At 40.3% G+C, this 25,448-nt stretch overlaps 1 protein-coding gene across 1 annotated transcript in view; it reads right to left on the reverse strand.

The window, feature by feature from the left end:
* Nucleotides 1-11,832: 11,832 nt before the first annotated feature.
* The window catches only part of LOC148021924 (thioredoxin-like protein YLS8), a 41,201-nt gene continuing 27,585 nt past the window's right edge, over nt 11,833-25,448 (reverse strand). The window contains exons 2-3 of the mRNA XM_087697461.1: nt 14,889-15,246; nt 11,833-14,525 (exon numbers count right to left, since the gene is read on the reverse strand). Of these exons, the coding sequence (XP_087553587.1) occupies nt 14,938-15,246 (309 nt within the window). The 3' untranslated portion in view covers nt 11,833-14,525; nt 14,889-14,937. The remainder of the gene's footprint in view (nt 14,526-14,888; nt 15,247-25,448) is intronic.

A 25,448-nucleotide genomic window follows, 5' to 3' on the forward strand; every position in this document is an offset into this window, starting at 1 on the left:
TTGTTTCATTTAATTACATATATTTTCTTCCTCTTTTTTCCTATCGTTATGACTAAGGTGTACTCCATGATAGGACACCATCCGAAGTAATGGCTAGTCTCCAAGGCCACTTTGCTCTCTCTCTCTCTCTCTCTCTCTCTCAACATATTCATACAAGGATGCATAGTACATACCTCACACAATCTCTTTGCATTGGTTTGTGGGTGGACAAAACAACAAGATATGATGGAATACAATTGCATTGATGAGATGATGATGGTACTACCACCATTTTTGGATGGATCTTTGGACCATTGCATTGAATCTTGAAGTATGAGGACTAAAGTTGTCTAGGGTTGTTCTTGCTTCAACTCAAATGCTACAAAGAGACCCGTACCTCCAAGCCCAAATAGAATTCTTATAGGCTTCTTCACCACAGCAATCACCATTTAATTTTTCCTTTCCTTGTTGGCTACCCGCCGCTGAGACCCAAGCAAATCATTTTTGCAACAAGTCAACATGGACAAAGCCATTCGAGTTGAGGAAGATGGAGAAGTTGACCATGTCAAGCTAAAGGAGGAGTTTTGAGTTGATGGCCACTTTCTTTATGGCTCTCAGCATATGTGGAGGTTATCCACAAGCATAATGATGACAAACAATACATATGGGATTAATTTGAGGGTTTGGAGTCATTTTCGAGTTTGTGTATCTTGTTGTAGACTCTGAGGAGGTGGGCACAAAACAAATGAACCTTTGGAGGCTAAGAGAAGAGTTAAAATAAGGTAATTAAGAGAAGAGTTAACTATAAGCTTTTTAAGAAAATGCTTACAAAACAAACATGCCAACTTTTGAACAAGGGACTCAACAAAAAAAAGGGTTGCTTGTTCTGGATTTTTAAAAAAAGGAAAGCTTTTTAACTACATGATGCGAGGGAAGAAAGAGAATTCTATTTGGAAAGATGCTAAGTGGGATAGGAACAAGTAACATTATATAGAGCTACCATGGGGAGGACCTTATGATTGTTCCTCCTTGAGAGCTTCATGCAAATCAAGGAAGGAAGCACGCATGCTATCAACATCAACCTAAACAACTTCTTTGCCCAAAGCTCTTTTCCCCATAGGAGCATCACCACTTAACACAAACCTTCCTGAGAAGCTTTTCGCCGACCATGGAAACCTAATTGGAATTGGACCAAGAGAATAATTCAGTGTCCAGGCATAAAATTTTTGTGATGGCTCTATGTGCTGCTCTGCTGAACCCAAAGCCAATAGATAGAGAAGAAGGAGCTTATTTTAGTAAAGAAAGAACTAGCAATGGCCAAGTTTGAGCCAACTGTTGTCAACCTTTTCGATTGTAGCATCACATTCAATGCAATGAAAAGTGAAACTAATGATCATGAGGGTGTGATGCTTGATTGTTTTCTAATCTTTCAAGTGAAGATTAGTATTTTGAATGTGTAATAATCATATGCATATGAAGGCAAGCTTCATCTTCATCTCTTGTACTAAAGAAAACGTTAAAGCCTATTCTACACTCTCATATCACTTCTTCTCCACCATACTATCATATCTTCAATCTACTACTTCTTCTTCATATCAACTTCAAGAAGATATTTTAATCAATGGTTGAAAAGACAGTTGAAAAAAGGGTCCTTTAATACTACTAGGAGACCTTCTTCTATCTTGCTTTGATGCAAGTCCCTCCACGTATTTGTGGCTTGACACAATTGTCCTTTGACATTGCTAGTGAACCCGACATGAAGCCACTACCAAAGTGTCGGCAAGATGGAAGAATCTTTGTTTTCTACATGTCCATTTGTGTCTAAAGAGATGAACTAGCTTATTCACACACTTATGGAGCAACAATAGCAGCATCATCAGTAAAGCAGATGCTACAACAAACGCAACTACAAGCCAAGCACAATATGAAGCTATTGCTCTAAAATATATGGAGGCAATAGAAAGCTAGAGGCAACTTTTTGATGGCCACAATGTTACAAACTAATTGAAGCTCTATGAGTCAAAAATGGAGTTCTTTGGTGTGCCTCTTCACATGATGAGCTAGTTTTTGTGTGACTAGTTACTTCTTCTTTGAAGTCACGCATTAACAAGTTGTATGCTATGAGTCCTATTTGGGCTACCTCTAAGAAAGCTTTGAAGGAGGAATATTTCTTGGAGGATCTTGGGATGGATACAAGATGCAATTTCCATATGTCCATAAGCCAAACAAGGGTTTGGTGGCAACGACTGAGCTTCTTTGAGAGTTCAAGTCCAAATTTAATGAGATGCATGGTGTAGAGTAAGCAGCCTTAGAGCTTGAAAAGGTGAAGTTATTCTTACAAGCAGTGGATCCCATTTTGTAAGCACAGCTAGGAGAGATTTTGGAGGATAGGATGTAGCCTATGGGTTTGGGACTAACTGGCAAGATGTGAAGGATGTTGCTACCACTTTGGTGAAGCAACAGATGTGGAAGTTGCATCTATAGAATGCCATTGTGTCACCCACAATCCTTCTTGCTACTATGTCTTCTTCCACTCCACCTTTAACTCTAGTCTCTCTACCTACACCCACTCTTGTACCTTCTCTTGCCATGATATGCCTACGAGTGTTCTTCCTACACCTTACTTGCCTTCTTTAGCCCCTATGCCTACACCCGTTTCTACCCCTATGCCTATGCCAGTTCCTATACCTTCGACTATATCATCAGCTCCTACTCCACCACCATTCAGATGCACTACAGTGGATCGTTGATTTGATTACTATGTCACTTGGACTTTGGCAAATGAGGTATATTCTGCTTGGAAAGGAATATCTTACTAATTAGGTTGAGGGAAGAGTACTAAGAACAAAGACTACTAGTGTCATATGCAAGTTTTTGCTTGAGGAGATCTTTTGCATATATGGTTATGTGGTTAAGATTACTATAGATCGTGGAGAGATGGATGTAGATGAGGCTAAGAAATTCTTCTTTAGGCATGGTATTAAACTAGCTTTGACTTATGCATATAAACCAAAAGGAAATGGGAAGAGTGAGAGAGGTCATCCACCTATAGTAAAGGCTTTAGCCAAGGCTTGTGGTAAAAGGATTGGGGATTGACCGAGGATGTTGCCATATGCTCTTTGGGTGAATTGTACTACTCACAGTGTTACCACATGTTATATGCCTTTGGAGTTGATGTATGGGTAAATGCCAGTTATGCTAAGGTTTGTGCATTTACTTGAAGTGCTTTACCTTGGTAGAATGATATGTCTAGAGAGGAGCTCTTAGCTCTTCGCATTTTGGCAACTTGAGTTAAGGACTTGTCATGTATAAAAAATATCAAAGAAGCTAGACCACGGAATAAGGACAGGTTTGATGGCAAGCATAGGGTACGATGACCTAGAGCAGTGGAAGAGGGAGACTAGGTATCGATGTATGATACTAGCCTAGACAATCCGCATAGCACTGTTCGCAAGATGGTGAGAAGGTGGTTTTGGCCTTACAAAGTGAAGCATGCATATGATAATGCTACTTATGAGCTGACTAAGCTTGATGGGATAGTCTTGAAGACACCTATTGTAGGCAAGCAGATCAATATCTTCAAGAGGAGAGATGAAATTGAGTATGTAGTGGAAAATTTAGTTGAGGATGAGCCTACAACTCAAGAGCTTGATGAGGATATAGAAGATGATGCTCTCTTGGATATTGTGGATGAGGAGCTCTCCTTGTTTATAGATCTCAAAGGAGATGTGGATGAGTAGACTCTGGCTCATCCAAGGGATGAGCAGGTTTAGAGGGGGTGCATGTCATGACCCTGCACATTCACACCTTGAAAACCTAGGGCAACATGCATTTGCTTCTTGCCTAGTTCAAATAAGGTAATGTCATTCATTTGTGTGTTTTTCTTTCAATTTCTTATGGGTGATTTCGAGTTGAGAAAGATGGAGAAGTTGACCATGTCAAGCTGAAGGAGTTTTTAGCCCATAGCCACTTTCTTTACGGCTCTCAATATATGTGGAGGTTATCTGCAAGCATAATGATGACAAACAATACATATAGGACTAATTAGAGACTTTGGAGTCGTTTTCTAGTATGTGTATCTTCTTGAAGAGTATACAGAGGTGGGCACAAAACTAATTAAACTTTGGAGACTAAGAGAAGAGTTAAAATAAGATAACAAAGAAAAGAGTTAACTATAAGATTTTTAAAAAGCCTTACAAAATGAACAAGCCATCTTTTGAATGAGGGACTCAATGAAAAAAATGGCTACTTGTTTTGGATTTCAAAAAAAGGCAAGCTTTTTGAACTGCATGATGGGGGAAGAGCGAGAATTTTGTGGAGATATATTAAAGCAAGATAGGAACGAGCAACATTACAGAGTTGCCATGGGGATGACCTTATGATTCTTCCTCCTTTTGAGAGCTTCATGAAAATCAAGGAAGGAAGTATGCCTACCATCGACATCAACCTAAGCAACTTCTTTGCCCAAAGTTGTTTTTCTCATAGGAGCACCACCACTTAACATGAAGCTTCTTGAGAAGCTTTCCGTCGATCGTGGAAACCTAATTGCAATTGGACCAGGACAATAACTCAATGTCCAAGCATCAAGATTTGTGACGACTCTAGTATGTGTTCTACTAAACACCCAAAGCCAATAGATAGAGGAGGAGGATCTTATTTTGGTAAAGAAAGCACTAGTGACGGCCAAGTTTGAGCTGATTATTGTCAACCTTCTTGACTACTGCAGTATCATGAACTATGCAAGGAAAAGTGAAACTGATGATCATGAGGGTGTGATGCTTGATTATTTTCCCATCTTTCAAGTGAAGATCAGTGTTTTGAATGTGTAGTAATCATTTGTATATGAAGGCAGACTTCATCTTCGTCCAGGCTTGTACTAAATAGAACATTAAAGCCTATTCTATACTCTCATACCACTTCTTCTCCACCATACTATCATACCTTCAATCTACTTCTTCATCACATCAACTTCGAGGAGATATTTTTATCAATCGTCTAAAAGAAAATTGACAAAAGGGTCCTTTATTACTACTAGTAGACCTTCTTCTATCTTGCTTTGACTGAAGTTTCTCTATGGATTTGTGGCTTGATACAATTGCCCTTTGACAATGCCTTATCAATGACTCACTGCCCACTCGTTGGATTGCTATCGCCGACAACCGCCACATGTTGTGTGTGAGAGAGGTTCTTTGCACACCACCGCCCTCTTGCTTCTTCTGAACTACAGCCACCTTCGGCCTCTCTTTGCCACCCAAAGCCCTACTCGCAAACTGCTCACCAAAGAGAGAGAGAGAGAGAGAGAGAGAGAGAGAGAGAGAGAGAGAGAGAGAGAGAGAGAGAGAGAGAGAGAGAGAGAGAGAGAGAGAGAGAGAGAGAGAGAGAGAAAGAAAGTTATATTAACGTCTTCTAAAGACCAAAACTGGCCTATGAGACAAACGGTGATACAACTGATGAGGTCCAGCTATCCAAAATAAAAGTGCTGAATGAAAAGCTAAAAACTGGAAACTAAAAATACGGTGCTGTGAGTGTGATAAGTGTCGTGTATGTGTATGTGCGTATGTAGCTCTGGTACTCCAGATAATGGCTACAAAAGGGGAACAAATGTCGGCTGTGATAGGGGAACAACTGTCGGCTGTGATAAAGTGGTGCGATGTGTATATGTAACAGATGCAGGGAGATATACTATCCTAGGATGTAGTAGCAGTCGTCGAAGTTGTAATAGCAAGTGATCCCTCCTGGATGCAGGATGTGGTACATCGGCGGTGGAGAAAGAGCAAACTGGAGATCTGAGATCCAATGTGTCGAGTGTCGTCGGATCTCAGTCTGCTGTCGATGTAGATCAAGAATCCTCCGGATCTCCTGTCGGTGTGGCTGTGGGGTCTGAAACCCACGGATCCTTGTGTGGCGTCGGGTACGCTGGTCCTCAGCCTGCTGTAGTGAGAGAGAGAGAGATCCTCTGGACGCCCATCGCCCTACTCGCGCATTGCCACCACCCAAACTACCACTGCCCTGCTCCTGATCTACAACCGCCCTGCTCGCCAATTGCATCACTGCCAAGCACAGAGAGAGAGAGAGAGAGAGAGAGAGAGAGAGAGAGAGAGAGAGAGAGAGAGAGAGAGAGAGAGAGAGAGAGAGAGAGAGAGAGAGAGAGAGAGAGAGAGAGAGAGGGGGGAAGGGAGGAGGGAAACATTAAGGAGCTTGTTAGTGTTAGAGAGGGAAAGTTTTTTTTAAATTTTAAAATGGTTAATTCAAATTCAAATTTGAAAGGGCCCAAGGCTTGAACATGTGTTAAGTTTGGGAAACCTTGTGGAGGTTTAGAGATCACCAAACTAACAATGAAAATAATAGATTACTACAGATTCAATTTTGAAAAGGCCCAAGGCTTGTACGTGTGTCAAGTTAAGCAACCCTAGTGGAGGTTTCGAGATCACCAAACCAACAACTTTTGAACAAGGGACCCAATGAAAAAAAGGGCTACTTGTTTTGGATTTCAAAAAAAGGGAAGCTTTTTGAACTACATGATGGGGGGAAGAAAGAGAATTCTATGTGGAAAAACACTAAGTGACTGGGTAGGAATGAGCAACATTACAGAGTCGCCACGGGGACGACCTTATGATTCTTCCTCCTTGAGAGCTTCATGAAAATCAAGGAGGGAAGCACGCCTACCATCGACATCAACCTAGGAAACTTCTTTGCTCAAAGTTGTTTTTCTCATATAGGAACATCACCACTTAACATGAAGCTTCGTGAAAAGCTTTGCACTGAACATGGAAACCTAATTGCAATTAGACGAGGACAATAACTCAATGTCCAGGAATCAAAGTTTTGTGGCGGCTCTATGTGCTCTACTAAACCCAAAGCCAATAGATAGAGAAGGATGAGCTTATTTTGGTAAAGAAAGCAATAATGAGACGGCTCTTAACCGCAGTGTCATGTTCTATGCAAGGAAAAGTGAAACTAATGATCATGAGGGTGTGATGCTTTATTATTTTCCCATCTTTCGAGTGAAGATCAGTGTTTTTATGCGCATCATAGCTGCACCATCACAATCACAAGCTTCAGCCTGGTGGGGTCTACATCGATAGAGTTCGGTCTGAAATTCAGGATGTTATGCCTTTTAATGAGCCTAAATATTAAATAATTAAAACCAAGTGCTTTCAAAGTCTACCAACCCAAAACTGAAATACGTAAATTCCTCCCAATTCTAATGAAGAAGATTCGTTCTTCACACTCTTCCCCTCCTCCATTTAGCAACACACCTTCCTTCTCCATTCCTCTCTATTCTTTATGCAATCCTTTTTTCAAGTTTCCTTTTCAAGTTCCTCTCCTTCTCCATTCAGCAACAAGCTCTTCCCCTCCCCATGTAACATTGCAAAGCTATCACTTCTACCATTTTTTAAGCAGTCCTTTCTTCAAGTTTCCTTTTTTGAAAGTCTTAGCAAAGTTTGCCTTCACACCTAATGCTATTTTTGCATGTGTTTACACAATTCTTCATGATTCCCGTCATTGTCAAACATGCGATCCCTACTATCACAAATCCAATAATTAAGTCCATTTGATGCCTCGAATCTTCAATGGGAGGCACGTACCAATCCATCATCAAAGTTTGGGGTCCAAAACATTGCCTACATTCCATGGGATCGATTGGATGATTTCATATGTGGTGAATCTCAAAGAGAGGATGCACCTACTGGCTTTTGCAAGCAATGGACATCAAAGAACGCACCAGGTAAAATATTTCGTCCGAGGTAGATAGTCACATGCAACTTATCGAGTAAATCCATACTTCCAAAGCACAATGTAACATACACTAATTAAGCATTTTTTCCCAATGTGGAGTAATTTTCCCAATGGTATTAAATGTTCTATTATATTATATAGGTATTGTTGCAACTTTGGCCCCACTGATGTTCGTGATAACCCACCAACAATGAAAGCTCAAAAGAAGGCAGACAAACACAAGGGTGAGTCCCAAACCTATGATATAGGCTGTAAGTGTCATTTTGTGGCTACACAACTATACCTTTGGCCCACAATTTTCCGTTTGAATTGTATTCAATATGAGCATGTTGATGCAAAAGGAAATGTGTGCCATGGTGCATTGTACACAAGACAATCTAGTGCGAGGATGGCCTTTGCACCATGGTTGTCAATGGGGATGCGATCATGGATTTGTGACATGCTTCACAAAGGGTTCACACTGCAACATGTATTGCAACATCACATACACACAATACAAAGGTGTGCTAGAGATAGTAGCTTGAAGACCACGAGAGATACTTTTCTTACATTGCGGGATATTGTAAATATTTCAAGCAAGTTGGAAACCATCACCTTGCAAACGAACCAAGATGATGCATGTAGCATGCACAATTGGGCCATCACAAATAAGAGCCAACTTTTTTTAATCAGATCTTTGATGAAGCAAAAGGGCGTGCATTTGTGCTTGGTGTGCAAACCGATTGGCAACTAGAGATGGCAAAAACACATGGGGACAATGGGTTGCTAGCAATGGATGCCACCTTTGGCACCAATAAATATAAGTTATTATATTGTAATTATTGTGTGCATTGAAACAAATGTAATTAATGTTGACTAGAATGGTCTTTTGCAGTTTCACCTATGCACAATCTTGGTGTTTGACTCTCATCGGAATGGCGTCCCTATTGCCCAGATTATTACATCTTCTTGCGCCATGGTTGACATTTATCTGTGGTTGGTGGCCTTTCGAAATCAATTGCTTGATGCCCAAAAATCATGGCAACCTAATGCATTTATGGTCAACGACGCCCTTGCAGAAATACAAGCCATTAGGTAAGCTATGCATAGATTAATTACTCTATATAATGTGTTATTTTATGGGACTTTATGTTGCATTGTGTTTGGAATTAGATGTTCATTTGGGGACTCTTTGTATTTTGTTGGCAATAGGGACGTCTTTGGTGTGCTATTATACCTTTGCATTTGGCATGTTTAGCAGGCTTGGTTAAAGAATTTGATCAAGAAGATTTCCAATGCCTCGAAACGAGCACACATGCTCAAAGCACTAGGTCAAATGATGAACGTGTGAAGCCAAGCGAGCACCAATCAGGTGAGTACTGAGCGAGAAGCTATGGACTTGGTGGATGATTTCTTGCATACGTATAAGGAAGAGGAGAACTTCATCAAGTACTTTAAGGACCAGTGGATGGCATCAATAGGTAAGGATTTGTAGTTTAGCTAATACTTTTGGCTCTCTTATTTGACTAACTTTTTTTTTTCTCTTTAAGGAATGTGGATTCAAGCAACTGGCAACCTACCACACTCAAATCAGGAGACAAATGGTAGCATTGAGTCCTATCATGGTATTCTAAAATCACGATTTCTTATTGGTCACAAGACAATTCATGGTCGGTTGGCTCCTACAAAAGCTTTTGGGTCCTTGTTATTCCTATTATTGGTATCAAGACATGTTGAAGGAGGTTGGGTTCAAAATATATATATATATATATTGGACCTTGTTGCGAGCTCCGTGCAACCTGCCCAAGAAATCTTTGATGACAATGTAAGGTTCTTAGATGTTGAGCATACGGTTGCCTTGGTCAAGAGCCAGAGAAAGAGTGATCTATGGCACAAAGTGGAGAATGCAAATTGCGAGTGGGCATGTTGCTCTTGTGAATAGGCCATGCGTGGCAACCTTTGCAAACATCATGCCAAGGTGATGATGATTAATGGTATACACTTTTCCCATGTCATCAAGGAATCCATGGACTTGTAAAACTTGTCCAACTTTGAAAATATTTGTAGGTCATGGATTCTTATGCTAATTTGACCCTATTGATGTTGAGGAGCCACTTCCTATGTCTCCCCATGGGGTCATTGTAGGTATAGATGACTCTAAACCATCATTGTCAAATTATTACAAGTTAACGTTCATTAATGGAAAGTGGTTTTTTACTAGGCTCATCAACCTAGATGACTCTAAACCATCATTGTCAAATTATTACAAGTTAACATTCATTAATGGAAAGTGGTTTTTTACTAGGCTCATCAACGATGTCAAATGAGGATAAGGTTGCACAAGTACACCAAATTGTTGATTAGACACTTTCCCAATGTGATAGGTATTGGCTATGATCATTCGTCATTGATCTACAATGGATATTATTGGTATCTTGAAACAATGGGTGCTTGGCAAATGGTGATTTGGAGCTATTGGAGTTTGTTCGACATCTCGCTCTTCAAATGCAAATGCCTATCCAACAAGCAAAGGCATCAAAGTTGCAACTAGCGCATCCACTTAGTAGGTTGCACCCTATTGAGGATGCCTTTGGAAATTCTCTAGCTAGAGCGCGGCCATTCTTTGAGCTTGGTTATCGTAAGAAAGTTTTGAGGCGGAAAGAGTAGTTAAGGGCTCTTCCCTCTTTCCCAAAGCATCCTAAAAAAGTGAAGGCAACAATGCAAGACAAATTAGACAAGGCATGTGAGGATGAAGCAACAGGGCAAGCTTCAAGTTAATGGATATATTGCTTGCATCGACACATATGGACATATCTTTACATGGCATTGACTTTTGAGGATTTACATTTGTTTGGTTTTCACAACCATTTGATGCTGAAATTTTCTAGTATTTGCATAATGTTTTACATTATCCTTGGAGTGACCATCTCTCTCTCTCATACATACAGACATACATATATATATATATATGTATATATATATATATATACATATATATATATATGTATATATATATATATATACATATATATATATATGTATATATATATATATATACATATATATATATATGTATATATATATATATATACATATATATATATATGTATATATATATATATACATATATATATATATATATATATGTATATATATATATATGTAATTACATCTATGTCTTATCATACACTTGGGTGTTGAAGTTAAACACCATCGCTTCTCGATGTCTTTACTTGAGCATAAGTTATAGCACTTATGGTAGCAAGAGCACATCTTCACAAACTTAGAGCTCTCTCTCTCTCTCTATATATATATATATATATATATATATATTGCTAGGTTTCCTTAACTATTTGATGTTGATATATGTAATGAGGTCTTTGCATAATTGCATATATGCCTTTATGTAATGACATATTCACATCTATGACTTCATGTAATTACATTCATATCTCATCATACCCTTTGGTTCTCAAGTTAACACCATCACTTTATGTAATTGAATTTCTATGTATTCATGTTACTACATCTATGCCTCATCAAAAACCTAGGTGCTAAAGTTAAACACCAATTCTTGCCGATGTCTTTACTCGAGTATAAGTTTGTAGAACTCATGGTAGCAACATCATTTGCAGTTGGATGAAAATGAGTTTTAAAGACCTTGAATCTAAGGGATAAAGACAATCATCCAATGATTTTTAAAGACCTTAAATCTAAGGAATAAAGACAAAGGGGTTGATACACATCTCCAAACTTGGACTAATACACAATCAAATGACTCATTTTTTATGTCAAATCAACAATTTAAGCTTTTCGAAGTGATCGCAAACATTTGGGCATTTTAGATTGATCATGGCAAAAGTGAACACTATCCAAAATCTATATGAAAACCCGAAGCATTACAAATTGTGCACATATCAAATGTGGCTCAAGATTAATGACACTTTTGTGGACTGGACATTGGGTACATTTTGAGGGCATTGCTCATAAATTAGACATTGAGGCTATATAGATGAATGACATTATTCTATTTGTAAACCACACATTACATCAAAATCACAGTATCCATGTTTAAGTTAGAAGCTTAGCCATTCTTTGCAACATATTGTGTAAATTTTAGTTCTTCAAAAAGGATTTCTATACATTTTTTTGTAAATATAATAGCAAGATACAAGGTATGCATGGAATGAATAGAATGATTTTATCTTGGTGTTAGCACATGTGGAAATATCATTCATACAATTGGCATGTGAAAATTTTCACATCCATAAAAGACTTGTAAGTTTGAAGAAATAAATTCGGGATTTGATACATTACTTTGCCTTGTGGACAAAGTACTATTGATGCTAATGTTCTAGTGTTCTATTTGTGTTGGACAAAAAATCCAATCTTCCAGATCTTGCTGCAGGTTTGGAAATTGAAAACCTTGGAAGTTGAGTTTTACATGGGGGCATTCAGGGCCATGAGAGAGAGAGAGAGAGAGAGAGGGAGGTAGGGTCACTGCGGGGAGATCTGGACAGGTCGCCTGTGGGATGCAGATCACTTGGGGGAAGAGGGACGCAGATCAGAATGTTATCATCGAATCTCTGTTGGCAGTAGACACAAAACAGCATACACGATCAATCGGCACAAGAAACCTTGAATGGAGCAGTCACAGAGACTCAAGAATGGGCATTGAGTCATAGCGGAACAAGAAGTTGGAAGATGGTAGAGCCTTGGACCAGTGGTGGAGGTGAGGGAGGGTGCGGTGGACGATGTCACGGGAGATCTCGGACATGGGACTTGCACGCGTGGCCTGGAAGAGGGAAACGAGCTCCGGCTGGTTGGCACGTGGGGGCAGGAAGGGCAGGCATTGGATGCCCTGGGCCTCGAAGGCGTGCTTGATGCAGAGGGGCCTGAGCCAGGAGCCAGAAGGCGAGCATCAGGAGCTTCCATGCAGGCTGCGAGGAGCGGAAGGGCAGGCATTGGATATCCCACACCCTCTCCACCAAACCACATGCACTCCACTCCACCACACATTGCCACTCGCTCACTCCACACGCGCTGCAACTTCATGTGCACGAAGAGACAGAGAGACAGACAGAGGGGGCCTTATGGAGGTTCGAAGACCACACCAAACCAACAACAAAAATAATAGATTAGTATAGATATAGATATGCTTATTTTGGCTTTGGGACCTCTTTACATCTTCAATACCCCCCATGAGACCTTTTTAGTTAGGAGATATGCACCAATGATCATCCATCATCATAAATACGATTTTGTTGTGGCTTCCAACCTAAAACTTTACTTAGCCTAGCTTTTAGAATGTTCTAATGCTGTAACTCTAGTTTCAATGTATATTTGTACATATTTTTTTTGTTTAGATCATTTGGTTTTCTCCTTGCATTCGGCAAAGCAATCAATTTCACATAAATTTGTCCTAGGCCATTTTGGTATTTTGTATATGTTAATGACTTTGATTCTCTCTCTCTCTCTCCACACCCCAAGGAGTCACCCTAGACCTTACCATTGAAAAATGTAAAGCCCACTGTCCAAGCCCAACCAGTCCACACTCCCATAGGAGGCATTGTCTACAAATACAAAGGATGTTACATCGTCATTGGGGAACCCTACATCACCACTTTAGCCTCTCTATGTAAGATAGAGCCATAAGAGATATCCTGGGATGAAAGCACCCCCATAGTAATTCCGTATTGTATCTAGTTTTGACATTATTTTATATTCATCAACTATGTATTCTTTATTCTCCATTAAGTTAGTCACAGCATTAGATGGCAGCTAGTTTTGGGACTTGGAGGGAAAATTCCCCAACTTTCAGATGTAACATTTTGATCTCGTAAACCGCTTTGGTCTTTTGTAGACATTAATATCTTTCTCTCTCTATCCCCCAGTGAACAAATATCATGTTGAAAGACTACTAAAATTACAATAATTTAGTACCATGTTTATTTCTAAACAAAAAAACTTACCTCATCACACAAATCACCAAGAAATTCAACTTTAGTAAGACTCTTAATGCCACTTAAACAAGTACTTTTTGAAATTCACCTTGCCATTGTAACAGTATATGCATTTCAGCCCATGCCAACAAATAATAGGCATGCGTTAGTTATATGGGAGTGCCCACATTTCCACATTGTAAGAAACATATAAAATCCTGGCACATACTTTGAGCTTCTACTAGGGAACCATTCACGCATGGCAGCTACATTCAAGACTGGAGAAATAATACGTGTATGGGTGTTGCCTTACAAATTTTATATCATCCTAATGGGAGTAACTTGTCAAAAGAGACTTACTTTTTAGATTGCACATTACAAACCTAAGGCAAATCTTCTAAGCCTGGCAGTAATCTCACTATGCTATTATAATTTTCCAAACTGCCAGGATCAAATGAAAGTTCGTCTCAATATCTACGAGTACTCCCAACTGGTCTAGATCTAATGACTTCCTTTTATTTAGGGTATGACTAAAAAGAAACTCCATAGCGTGACTCCTTTAAGTTTAGCAAAGCATCTTATTTGAATTCATCCCATTTTCCAAATCCATCATTGCTATCCTGATCGGTGTGACTAGAGCATCATAATAAGTGTGGCAGAATGGGACTCGCTTACATGAACCAGAATTAAACTACATAGTAAAACTTTTTACCTGTACAGAAAACTTCCTTCCACATACTAATTGAATTGAAAAATCAGACACATATAGGTACTCCAGCTTATCCGGCTATCTCTTCTTGAGGCACACAAAGCAGAGCAACCATGGTAACTTATTGCTTTCACAACTGCTGAGCAGTAGCTTTCCAGTACTTGAAGCTTCCTTGCCTAAAAGGAAAAAGAAAAGCTACCTCACAAAGTTTTCAATCATTACTGCATAATTTGCACAACATTCCCTAAAGTTGAGCAACCACAGTAACTTATTGCTTTCACAACTGCTGAGCTATAGCTTTCCATTAGTTAAAGCTTCCTAGCCTATGAGAAAAAAAAAAGCAGCCTCACAAACTTTGCAATCATTACTGCATAATTTACACATAACTGAAGCATCACAGAAACCATTTTGTTTGGCAATAGCAACTTGCCAGTTTGCAAGGTGAAGCTACTATACATCCAATAGTTTTAGCCATCAGAGTAGGCACAAACATCAATAACTAGACAGCTCAATAGAGTGATGTATGGTGACAAACTTACATGAGCTGAAACTGTAGTCACCACTCGCCAATAAGTCACATTCAGAGTGTTAGTATCTGTACTTTGTAGAATAGTCCTTTGGAGAAACCACCAACCCACGACCTTTTCTCGCACCCCTGTACACTGTCTCAACAATATCTATGAACTCTTGTTTGTCCTTCAGAGCCCAGTTTATCTTGTTATTGTTTCCAGTCCCCAGATCAATCATGATGTGCTTGTTACGGAAGAAAAACATTACTGTGCATGGATCATAAAGCTCATACATTGTGTTAAAATCTGGGACCTCTGTGATATCCACCAGATATATGACTGCAAAATTCTTTATTGTTTCTGCGACTGAAGCAAGCACTTCATCCATCTGAAAAGCATGGAATGTTTAGGGCGTGTTAAGAAAGTATATGTAGCAATCCGATTCAAACGTGCACAAAAAAGAATACTTTCAAGATGTTCAGGCCTCAATAATTAAATGCAAATAGCTCGCTTTACATGTTAAAATACTTCAACATCTCTAGAACATAAGCTACAAAAATTATTTGCAACACTTAAATATACAGTTAACAAATTTACATTATGAGAAGAAAATTTATGGCACACTTTGTAACAATCTTAACACAGTAAGAACCTAGGTAATTATCTTCACATGCATTGGTGAGCCTAAAGATACTATCCAATCTTTCTTACCTTGTGTTACATAGGTACACAATCGGCTTCAACATGTCCAATCCGCACTTCCAGAGGCTCATCTAGTTGGGACTGTGCTCTATAAGCTCCCTTCAGAGTTTGATGTATCCTCCTCTGACTCCAATTCAGATCCTCTAGCGAAGGTGAAGACCAAGGCACGGAAGGGATATTCTTCTTTTGAGAAGCGAAAGGAGTTGGTTGCTCCTACTACTCTTTAGTGCAAGAGATGCGGCCATCCCTCATGACTCTCTATTACCAAAGAGTGAGGGGGTTGTGAGGTGGGGCAAGTGAGCCTCATCTCTACACATATACAAGTGCAAAGGATCCAGAGAGAGACTTCCCTTCCCTATCAACTGAAGAATAGCATATTTTGAGATCCTAGAGCTAGGATTGACATCTAGGTTCATAATGGATTGTTTCTTAACTAAGGGAAGGCTTGGCTCCTAGTCCAAGCTCACATGAGGGGACACTTTAGCAGTCTAGCTGAAGGCAGGAAATCCATGTTTATGTATGCTCACAGGCATTGTTGACACACATTGAGAACTGATATGATTGTTCTCTATTTTTAGAAGTTAGTAAATGATTGACACTGACATCAAGTTCTCTCCAAGGCACCTTGGTGTTGGCTTGATCACCCACTACTTGGGTATCCATGGTCCTATTCTAATTATCTTGTCGTGCAGGCTATGATAAGTCATTATCATTGTATCGTATCACATCACCCATGGTCTAAGAGAGAGTGTTAGCAAATTAGTCAGCTCATGAGTGAGTTTGTGCGTGTGTATTTGTGGGCTAGACACAAAGGGATTGTTTTAGGTATTTTTCTAGTGCTTATTTTTATGGTTTCTAGCATTTCTTAGCTAGCCGACTATATTTTTAGGCCATTATGAGGCTGCTTGACCTGATGTATTTGAAGTATTTTTTAATGTCTGTTTATTTGTGGGCTCCCTCCTCCTCAATCATTATTCACTTGCAATCTTCTAGAGCAAGTCCTATTAGACAAAGGGAGCTAGTACCAAAACTCGCACAGTCAGTGACTCACTATTGTACACGACTATCTCATGTTTGGTATATGGATTCCATTTTCCGAGCATATCTCTCTTTGCAACGTTCCTTTGTTCTTTTGTTTTCTCTTCCCTCTTGTGTTGTGCAATCTATTGCAGCAATCCTCTACGCCTCCATCACTCCACCCACTTTTGACAGTCCCTCCATTTGAGTTAATTATTTCTCCCCCAACATTGTCACTTGAGCAAGCAAGTTTCTTGCTATAACTTTTCTTTCAATGATACCTAGTGAGTTGGTGATGACAACTAAAATTTGTGTGTGTGTGTGTGTGTTAGTCGTCCCCATGTATGAATACCCAGCATTAAATAGAGATCAAAGGTTTTCGAGAAACCCTAGGCCTATATAATGAGACCCTAAGTATTGTACTTTCATCATAAAACCATCACATCAATTTATCCTCTTTGATGTACTTGCAAGCGCTCTCTCTCTCTCTCTCTCTCTCTCTCTCTCTCTCTCTCTCTACTATAGGGCTTTATCCACCTTAGCTCCACCCAACAATGGTATCAAAGCCACTCATCTCAGCCATTGCAACTCTCCCTCTACCAGCAATACGCAATTAGCTGCCACTTATTCAGCCCACCCTAGTCCTAGAGCTAAGCTGCCATGTGTTAGCAATATAGTTAGCTCATGAGTGAGTCTAGACATGTGGTTAAGTGGGCTCCGCAATGTAGTGTTTTTTAGGTATTCTTTATTGGTCACTTTTATGGTGATTTAGGCATTTATTGCTGGCCGACCAGCATTAAATGCTGGCTAATCTGATCACATTTATGGCATATTTATTTAGGCTCCCTCCTCCATAGTCATTCATACATTACAGTAGATTTTAGTGTAAGCCCTCACAAATAACCAAATTTTGTTGTGAAAATAAAAGTCCATGCTACTCTCTGTGTTAAGACCTTTCCAACATATCTATTCATGTGCATAGTTGTCAGGTACGAAAGGTACAATACAATACAGTATGATAAAATATGGTACTAAATGGTACCTCATGATTTATAAGGTGCGGTAGATATTAGTACCCCAAAAAAAAAAAAAACTTGATTTTTTTTTAAACTATAAATGACAGAACGCATGTTTAAAGTGAAAATACCAATGCCATTACAAAATAAGATGAATACATAAGATTAAATGCCGAAGTTGGCATATGGTAGAGCCTAGGCCCTTGTGGTCACATGCGATGCATGGACCATGCGATATAACTAGTACACACATGGATCATAGTGGATACAATGATACAAAAAAGAGAGAGGCCTATGATAAGGCATCACTATCATCATCATCATCGAAACCATCTGAGTACTCATCAAGAGAGTCTGAAGATGACTCCTCGGCATCCAATGATGAGACACTCTCATACTCATTCTCACTAATGAGGTTACTTACTATCATCATCAAATGACTGCTCTCTAGGCATTGATCGTATAGGCAAGGAGGGGATGTCATCATGAGGCACGGGATGGGAGCTACTAGAGCCCCACCTCACATATATTTGCAAGCCACTTGAACCACCCCTCCTCAATATCGAAGGGCACCGAATGACCATGCCCCTACTACCATCTACTCAAACTCCTCACCCATGAGCACCATCATGAGGCACGGGATGGGAACTACTAGAGCCCCACCTCACATATATTTGCAAGCCACTTTAACCACCCCTCCTCAATATTGAAGGGCATTGAATGACCATGCCCCTATTGCCATCTACTCGAACTCCTCACCCATGACCACATTCACTACAAGTGTCACAAGTATCTGCTGCTATAAGCTCTCTATAGACCTCCACAAAGATCCTTCCTTCTCATCCACCTCCTAATGTAGACTCCAAAGAGTGTCTCCCATCAACTTGAATATATCAACATTCACCTACACAATACACATAAGATTGTAAATACTAGAGTATAAAGTTTAAAACAACAATTTTTAAATTGTATGGCTAAGTGTTTACCTGGTTTGGACCACCTATACTCATCATAGCTCTCATCTTGCATAAGTTAGTGCAACAATAGACTAGCCCCTCTACCTATCATATACTAAGCCAATGGTGAATCTTCCTCTGAATGAGAGAATAGGCAATCCAATTTCTCTCACATGCACCCGAAGAGCAATCCTGAGCAAGGACTCTCATGGCCAAGGGTTGAAGTCTCTCTAGCACGTATCCAAAGTTTTGCCACCTAAAGAGAGCCTTCACAAGTGACTCTCTCCTCCAACAACTGGACAAGACGAGACAACCACTGTGTAGACGTGACAAACGCGACCAAGCGCCAGCGACCAGGCGCTAGTGTGACCATCGGGTAGCAACCGGTACGTGGTTGGTAGCAGCTGACGGGTGTGCTGCACGGGACTCGAGGCGCAATGCGTGGCGGGACAGTCGAACGGGGTCAACGGACCCTGTCAGACTCCATCACATCTTTCAAACAGAAAAAAAGGGGGAGAGAGATTCTATTTCTTCAAAATCTCTTTGAATTTGTCTTCTCTCCTTCGGGTGTTCGCACGTGCAAGCACAGTGTGCAAATCTGTGTAAGTTTAGAGCCATAAATTTGGGGCTTCTCCAGACAGAGTACTGTTCATGCAAAATTGAGGCATCTGTGTCAAAAATTGCAGACATTGTGCACATTTGAATTGGGATTTTCGCCACAATTATTGAAATTTTGCTCATCTGAGTGAAATTTCTCAACAATGTGTGTTTGATACTTTGAGCACAAAATTTTGGGGCTTTTAACCGTTCGTGTCAAATTTTATGCCCGTGGGTACATGTACAACAGAAATTGCAGCTGAAATTTTGGGATTCCTCATGTAATGTGATGCACATGCCCTTGGAACAGCTGTAATCAGATGGATAATGCTGTAGCACATGGTTTGGTGCTTCTGAAAATTTAATTACAGATCTGAAATCTGTGCTTCTGCGTGGTCATTTATTGCCGATTGGTACTTGTTTGTACCTTGGTCACTTGGGTGACAGTTGGGCCTCCATTTGCTGGTTTTTGGTCACATTTGGGCTGAGAATCATGGCTGGCAGCAATGACAGCAGTAATCTGATGCACATAAAGAAGCTTAAAGGCGCACATAATTTTGCAATTTGGCAAAAGCAGTGCTACAATATCCTGTTACAAAAGAAGCAGGCAAAGCCGATCAAAACCAGAGGGGCAAAGCCCGCAGACTTGTTTGTACCTTGGTCACTTGGGTGACTGTTTGGGCCTCCATTTGCTGGTTTTTGGTCACATTTGGGCTGAAAATCATGGCTGGCAGCAATGACAGCAGTAATCTGATGCACATAAAGAAGCTTGAAGGTGCACATAATTTTGCAATTTGGCAAAAGCGGTGCTACAATATCCTGTTACAAAAGCAGCAAGCAAAGCCGAGCAAAACCAAAGGGGCAAAGCCCGCAGACATGGATCACGATGATTGAGATGAGTTAAATAAGCTTGCACGCTCAACCATAGAGCTATCAATTTCTGATGCCTTGCTCTACAACATTGAAGGCTTGGATTCTGCATATGCTATATGGACTAGATTGGAAGAACTATATGCACAAAAGAGTGCTGCAAGCAAAGTGTATTGGTTGAAAAAGCTTATGGATTTGTATATGAAAGAGGGTACAGCAATGTCTACTCACTTGAGTGAGTTTAGCTCCATTTTCAGCCAGCTAGTTGCCTTGAAGTTCATAATTGATGAGGAATTAAAAGCTACTTTCTTGCTTTGCACTCTACCAGAGAGTTGGAATACATTCACGACTACTATGAGCAATTCTAATGTGATCCTTTTGTATGATGATGCAGAGAGTGCTCTACTTATGAAAGAGATGAATCGGCAAAACAATGCATCTAGTAAGTCTTCCAGTGCTTTGCATACTAGGGGCAGATCACAGCAAAAGGGCAAATATGATGGCAAGGGACGCAATAAATCACATGGCAAAGATGTTGAACGCCATCATTGTGGCAAGAAGGGTCACTTTAAACGTGACTGCTATAAATGGAAGAAAGAGAAAGAAAAAGGCAAGAAATCAGATGATAGCAAGGAAGAGAAGAAGGACAGTTAGCCTAAGAAGAGCACTGTGAAAATTGAAGAGGTGAATGTAGTCACTCATAAATGTGACAATGGGAGTGACGTACTCTTTGTCTCTTCACACTTTGGTGCACATGCTTTACTTACAGATACAAATGATGACATGCATACCTGCATTCTTGATTCAGATGCTTCCTTTCATGTCACCCCTCATTGCGAGTGGTTTTCCATCTATACAGGGGGTCGACATGGTGTTGTCCATCTTGAGAACAACTATGCATGTGAGATTGCAGGTATTGGCACTGTGCAATTACAGTTTCAGCATGGCTCTGTCTTTACACTTCAGCATATACGGCATGTACCTCAGCTCAAGAAGAGCTTGATTAGCACAAGGCAGCTAGATGATGATGGTTTTCATACCACCTTTGGTGATGGCAAATGGAAGATCTGTAAGGGATCTAGGATTATTGCCAAAGGTTGCAAGAGTGATACTTTGTATCCACTTCATGTATCTAGTGTACGTGACCATGTTGTTGCCGTGACCGAGCAGCCAAGCATTTCTTTGTGGCATGGCCGGTTAGGACACATGAGTCAAACAAAAATGAAAGTGCTTTCTCGTTTGGGTTACTTGCCTTGTCTTCGTTATGCTGATTTTGAGCATTATGATCATTGCATTTATGGCAAACATGCACAGACGTCTCACAAAAAATCTATTTCTTTGAAATCTTCTCCTCTAGAGTTAATACATTCGGATATATGTCAAATGCCAGGATTATCTTTAGGAGGAAAGAAATAGTTTGTCACCTTTGTCGATGATGCTACACGGAAAGTATAGGTTTACCCTATTCGTAGCAAGGATGAAGTACTTGACAAGTTTAAAAAATTCTTGGCATTGGCTGAAAATCAGACAGATAAGACACTTAAGTGTCTTCGCTCTGACAATGGTGGGGAATATGTATCCAAGGCCATTCAAGCATTTTGTGACAACAAAGGAATAAAGAGAGAGCATGAAATTGACTTTGATGAGATTTTCTCTCCTATAGTCAAGATGACTATATTGAGAATCATTTTGGGCTTGGTTGCAGTTGAGGATATGGAGCTCATACAGATGGATGTAAAGACTACGTTTTTACATGGTGATCTGCATAAAGGCATATATATGCAGCAACCTGAAGGGTTTCTTGAACAAGGGAAGGAAAAAATGGTATGTAAACTCAAAGGAGTTTGTATGGGCTGAAACAAGCACCAAGAGAATGGTATCATAAGTTCGATACATTCATGCAGTCCCAAGGCTTTCATAGAAGTCAAGTGGATCACTGCTTGTATACCAAGAAGGTAGCAAATGGCAGCCTGATTATCTTGGTTTTATATGTTGATGACATGTTGATTGCTGTGGCAGGGACACTCATGCCTTGAATTCATTGAAGCAAAGTCTTCATGGCAGCTTTGACATGAAGGATCTTGGTGATGCAAATCACATTCTTGGCATGCGAATACTCAGAGATAGATCGAAAGGCTTACTCTATCTATCTCAGCAAGAGTATATCTTCAAAGTTTTGCAACGTTTCAATATGGGGGGGGGAGGGGTAAACAATTGGGGTTCCATTGCCTCCATATGTGAAACTTAGTACAGAGGCCAACCCTACATCTGATGATGAGAAGGCTGAAATGGCCAAGATACCATATGCTTCAGTTGTTGGCAGTTTTATGTATGCTATGGTTGCTACACGTCTTGACATTGCCTTTGCAGTGAGAGTGGTTAGCAAATATATGGCAACCCCTGGCAAAAAGCATCGGGATGCAGTGAAAGATATTATGAGATACCTCAAAGGCACAAAGGAGTTATGCATCTGCTTTGGAAAGTCGAAGGCATCTGTTGTTGGCTTTACGGATGCAGACTATGCTGGTCATGCAGACTGTAGGAAGTCCACTTCTGGGTATGTTTTTACTTTCATAGGAGAAGCAATCTCTTGGATCTCCACGGTACAAAAGCGTGTTGCATTGTCTACTACAGAGGCAGAGTGTGTGGCTGCCACTGAGGCATGCAAGGAGGCTTTATGGCTTTCACGTCTTGGAGAGCTTGGCATCTCAGAGTTACTTGTTCTCCATTGTGATAGTCAGAGTGCTATCATGCTAGCACGGAATCCTATCTTTCATGCAAAGACAAAGCACATACAGGTGAAGTACCACTTCATTAGAGATGTACTTGACAGCAAGAGCATTGAGCTTGTCAAAGTGCATACAGATGATAACCCTGCAGACCTTCTCATAAAGGGTCTTCCAGCAGAGCGGTTTGCTCATTGCCGACAAATGATGGGAGTTGGATAAATATATGTATTTCAGCTTTGTACATACCTAGACTTAGCTGATTATTTTCTTCTCTTAAGGCACATTGCCTTTAGGTGGGAGGTTGTTGGGAATAAAGGCCTCGTGCCTTTTAAATGTGCTCAGGTGTGAACACACCCTTAGCACTTGTACTTACACATATATATCTATCTAAAAACCTGAAGGTACACACTCGTCATTGTACCTGAAAACAAGCTCACTCTCTACTCTGCTCACACACATACTCTTTGTTTCTCCCTGAGCGTATCGACAGTCTGTCTCGATCTCCGTGCCTCTCCCTCACTACAGCTTTTTACCCCCAGAGTTCTCTTGGATTAAGCCGGGATCTTTGCATGGCAAAAGAGGCAGCCATTGGAATGCCAGTGGTTTGGAACTCTGTGCTTAGCCACTGAAGATGGTATAGAAAAATGAGCCTAGCCAAGACAAAAGATGCACATGTGAGAATGCTCACGAAATAAAAGCCACCGTAATTGAGCTACATTACACTTTTTGATGTGGTTGCAATGATAAAAGTTGCTCATAACAACTTGAGGAATACAAGGATTACCATCTCTAAAATTTAGGGAGTTACTATTTTTGGACCCCATAATCTGTTCGTGTCATTATCTTCATTTTTGCACGGGGATTAATTCTTTGGTCAGTGCCGAGGTCAAATTTTACACCGAACATGGAGAATTTTAGACTAAAAGGTTTAAACGGGAAAATTGTTACATGTATGCCATGTGGCACAAATTCCCAAAAGAGAGAGAGAGAGAGAGAGAGAGCATTAAAAAAAACACAATAGGCATAAGGGGCAGATCTGAGAATGAAGTTCTGAGGAGCTAAGGGCAGATTGCTACAAGTTCATCAACTATGGAGAGTACTTCTTCGTCTCTCACTCATGTACGAAGGTAGAGCTTGCTCCCTCTAGTCAACTCTCTCTCTATTCTCAGAGGAAATGCTCTGCATGATGGGTTGATTCCATCGAAGGTATAGTTCTGTGTTTTCTTTGCACTTCTGCTGAGACAAGAGCCTCACTGTCCAGGTTCAAGAGCAGTTGTTGGCTTCTCCAATGCAAGAACTAAAGAAAGTGATGACTGAGGCAAGAGCCTCATTGTCCAGGTTCAAGAGCTGTTGTTAGCTTCTCCAATGCAAGAACTAAAGAAAGTGATGACCATGCCACACAGGAACAGGATTTTTCAGCTCTGATTTAGTGCTATTTGTGGGATTGTTTTACTGCTAGAATAATGCCAGGTAAAAGGGATGTTGTTCTGGATATGCTGGACAGTAAGAACAATGAATACAAAGTTCTACAAACTAGAATTCTGCACATGAATCAATGAGTTATGGTCACAAAAAATGCTTTCCTAAAAGGCATGTTGTTATGGTCATGCTATAGTGTCCTTATGCAGCTGGGATTTACTCAATTACTCAGAAAAGATGAAAATCAATTGTTCACATATTATGTATTTTGGAACATTTCATTTTTATAACTTTCCATCTTTAATTGATAAAGAAATACCGAGAGGAGCGCCGGTCTTTGGGGCCAATCTAGTGTTGAGCGAGGGAGTGAGATCTTTGTTTGTGTATGTGTGTGTGTGTGTGTGTGTGTGTGAAAAGACCAAGTGTTAATTGAAGGAACTACCACTTTATGTGAGTCACAGACTGGTTACATGGATCCATCTCCAGGATTTGAATTCTTTTTTGTAAGAATTTAAGCTCGAACAGTTTTCGGTGAAAAGGCCATACACACAAGTTTTACAGAGATTACAGGACTAGAGAGATGGCAGACATGGACAAAGGCAAAGGAAAACTCCCTCATGAAAAAGAGAGTTTTTCTTCTGCTCATAGACACCGAAGAGAGAGTATTGGTGCACAAGTGTCAGCACCTTCTAGAACCGACATTGAACCACAAGATGAGGAGTAAGAACAGGAGGACTTGTTTATGGCACAACTCCTCAGTATGGTTGGCTCTTTCCAACAGCTTGTAAAGAATCCTCTGATGCAAAAAAATTTGAAGTCACATAATGAGGATGTTGAGCTAAAATATGCATTACTTTTTTATTAGCCTCTTAAACATTCCCAAAACACACTAAAAATGCTCTTTTAGAGTAAAACCCTAAAACGGGGAGTGGTTCGAGAGAGTTCAATGGAAACCCTAAAACGGGGAGCGGTTCGAGAGAGTTCAGTGGAAACCCTAATTTTTGGGGCGCCCTTCCACATCTATAAATAGACAGGCTGCCCCCATTCAACAATTATCCTTGTTTGCAGGTTACACCAGCCCACACACCCTCTTTTGCTGTTGGCGCCTAGTTTCCAGCCTGCAGTCTGCCTCCATCTGCTGTCCAGCCATCATCGACTGCAGCACATTATCTTCAGCCTGTCCATTGCTGTAAGCGATAGCTCTCAGCTGCTGGCGACTGCTCCAAACTGTCCCAGACTGCTGATCAGCCTGCAGTCCATCATCTTCAGGGTCAACCAGCCTGT

This window comes from Lygodium microphyllum, chromosome 17, assembly GCF_053477565.2.
Source record: "Lygodium microphyllum isolate KBCC chromosome 17, Lygodium_microphyllum_v1.1.10, whole genome shotgun sequence".
In the NCBI taxonomy this organism is placed as follows: Eukaryota; Viridiplantae; Streptophyta; class Polypodiopsida; order Schizaeales; family Lygodiaceae; genus Lygodium; species Lygodium microphyllum.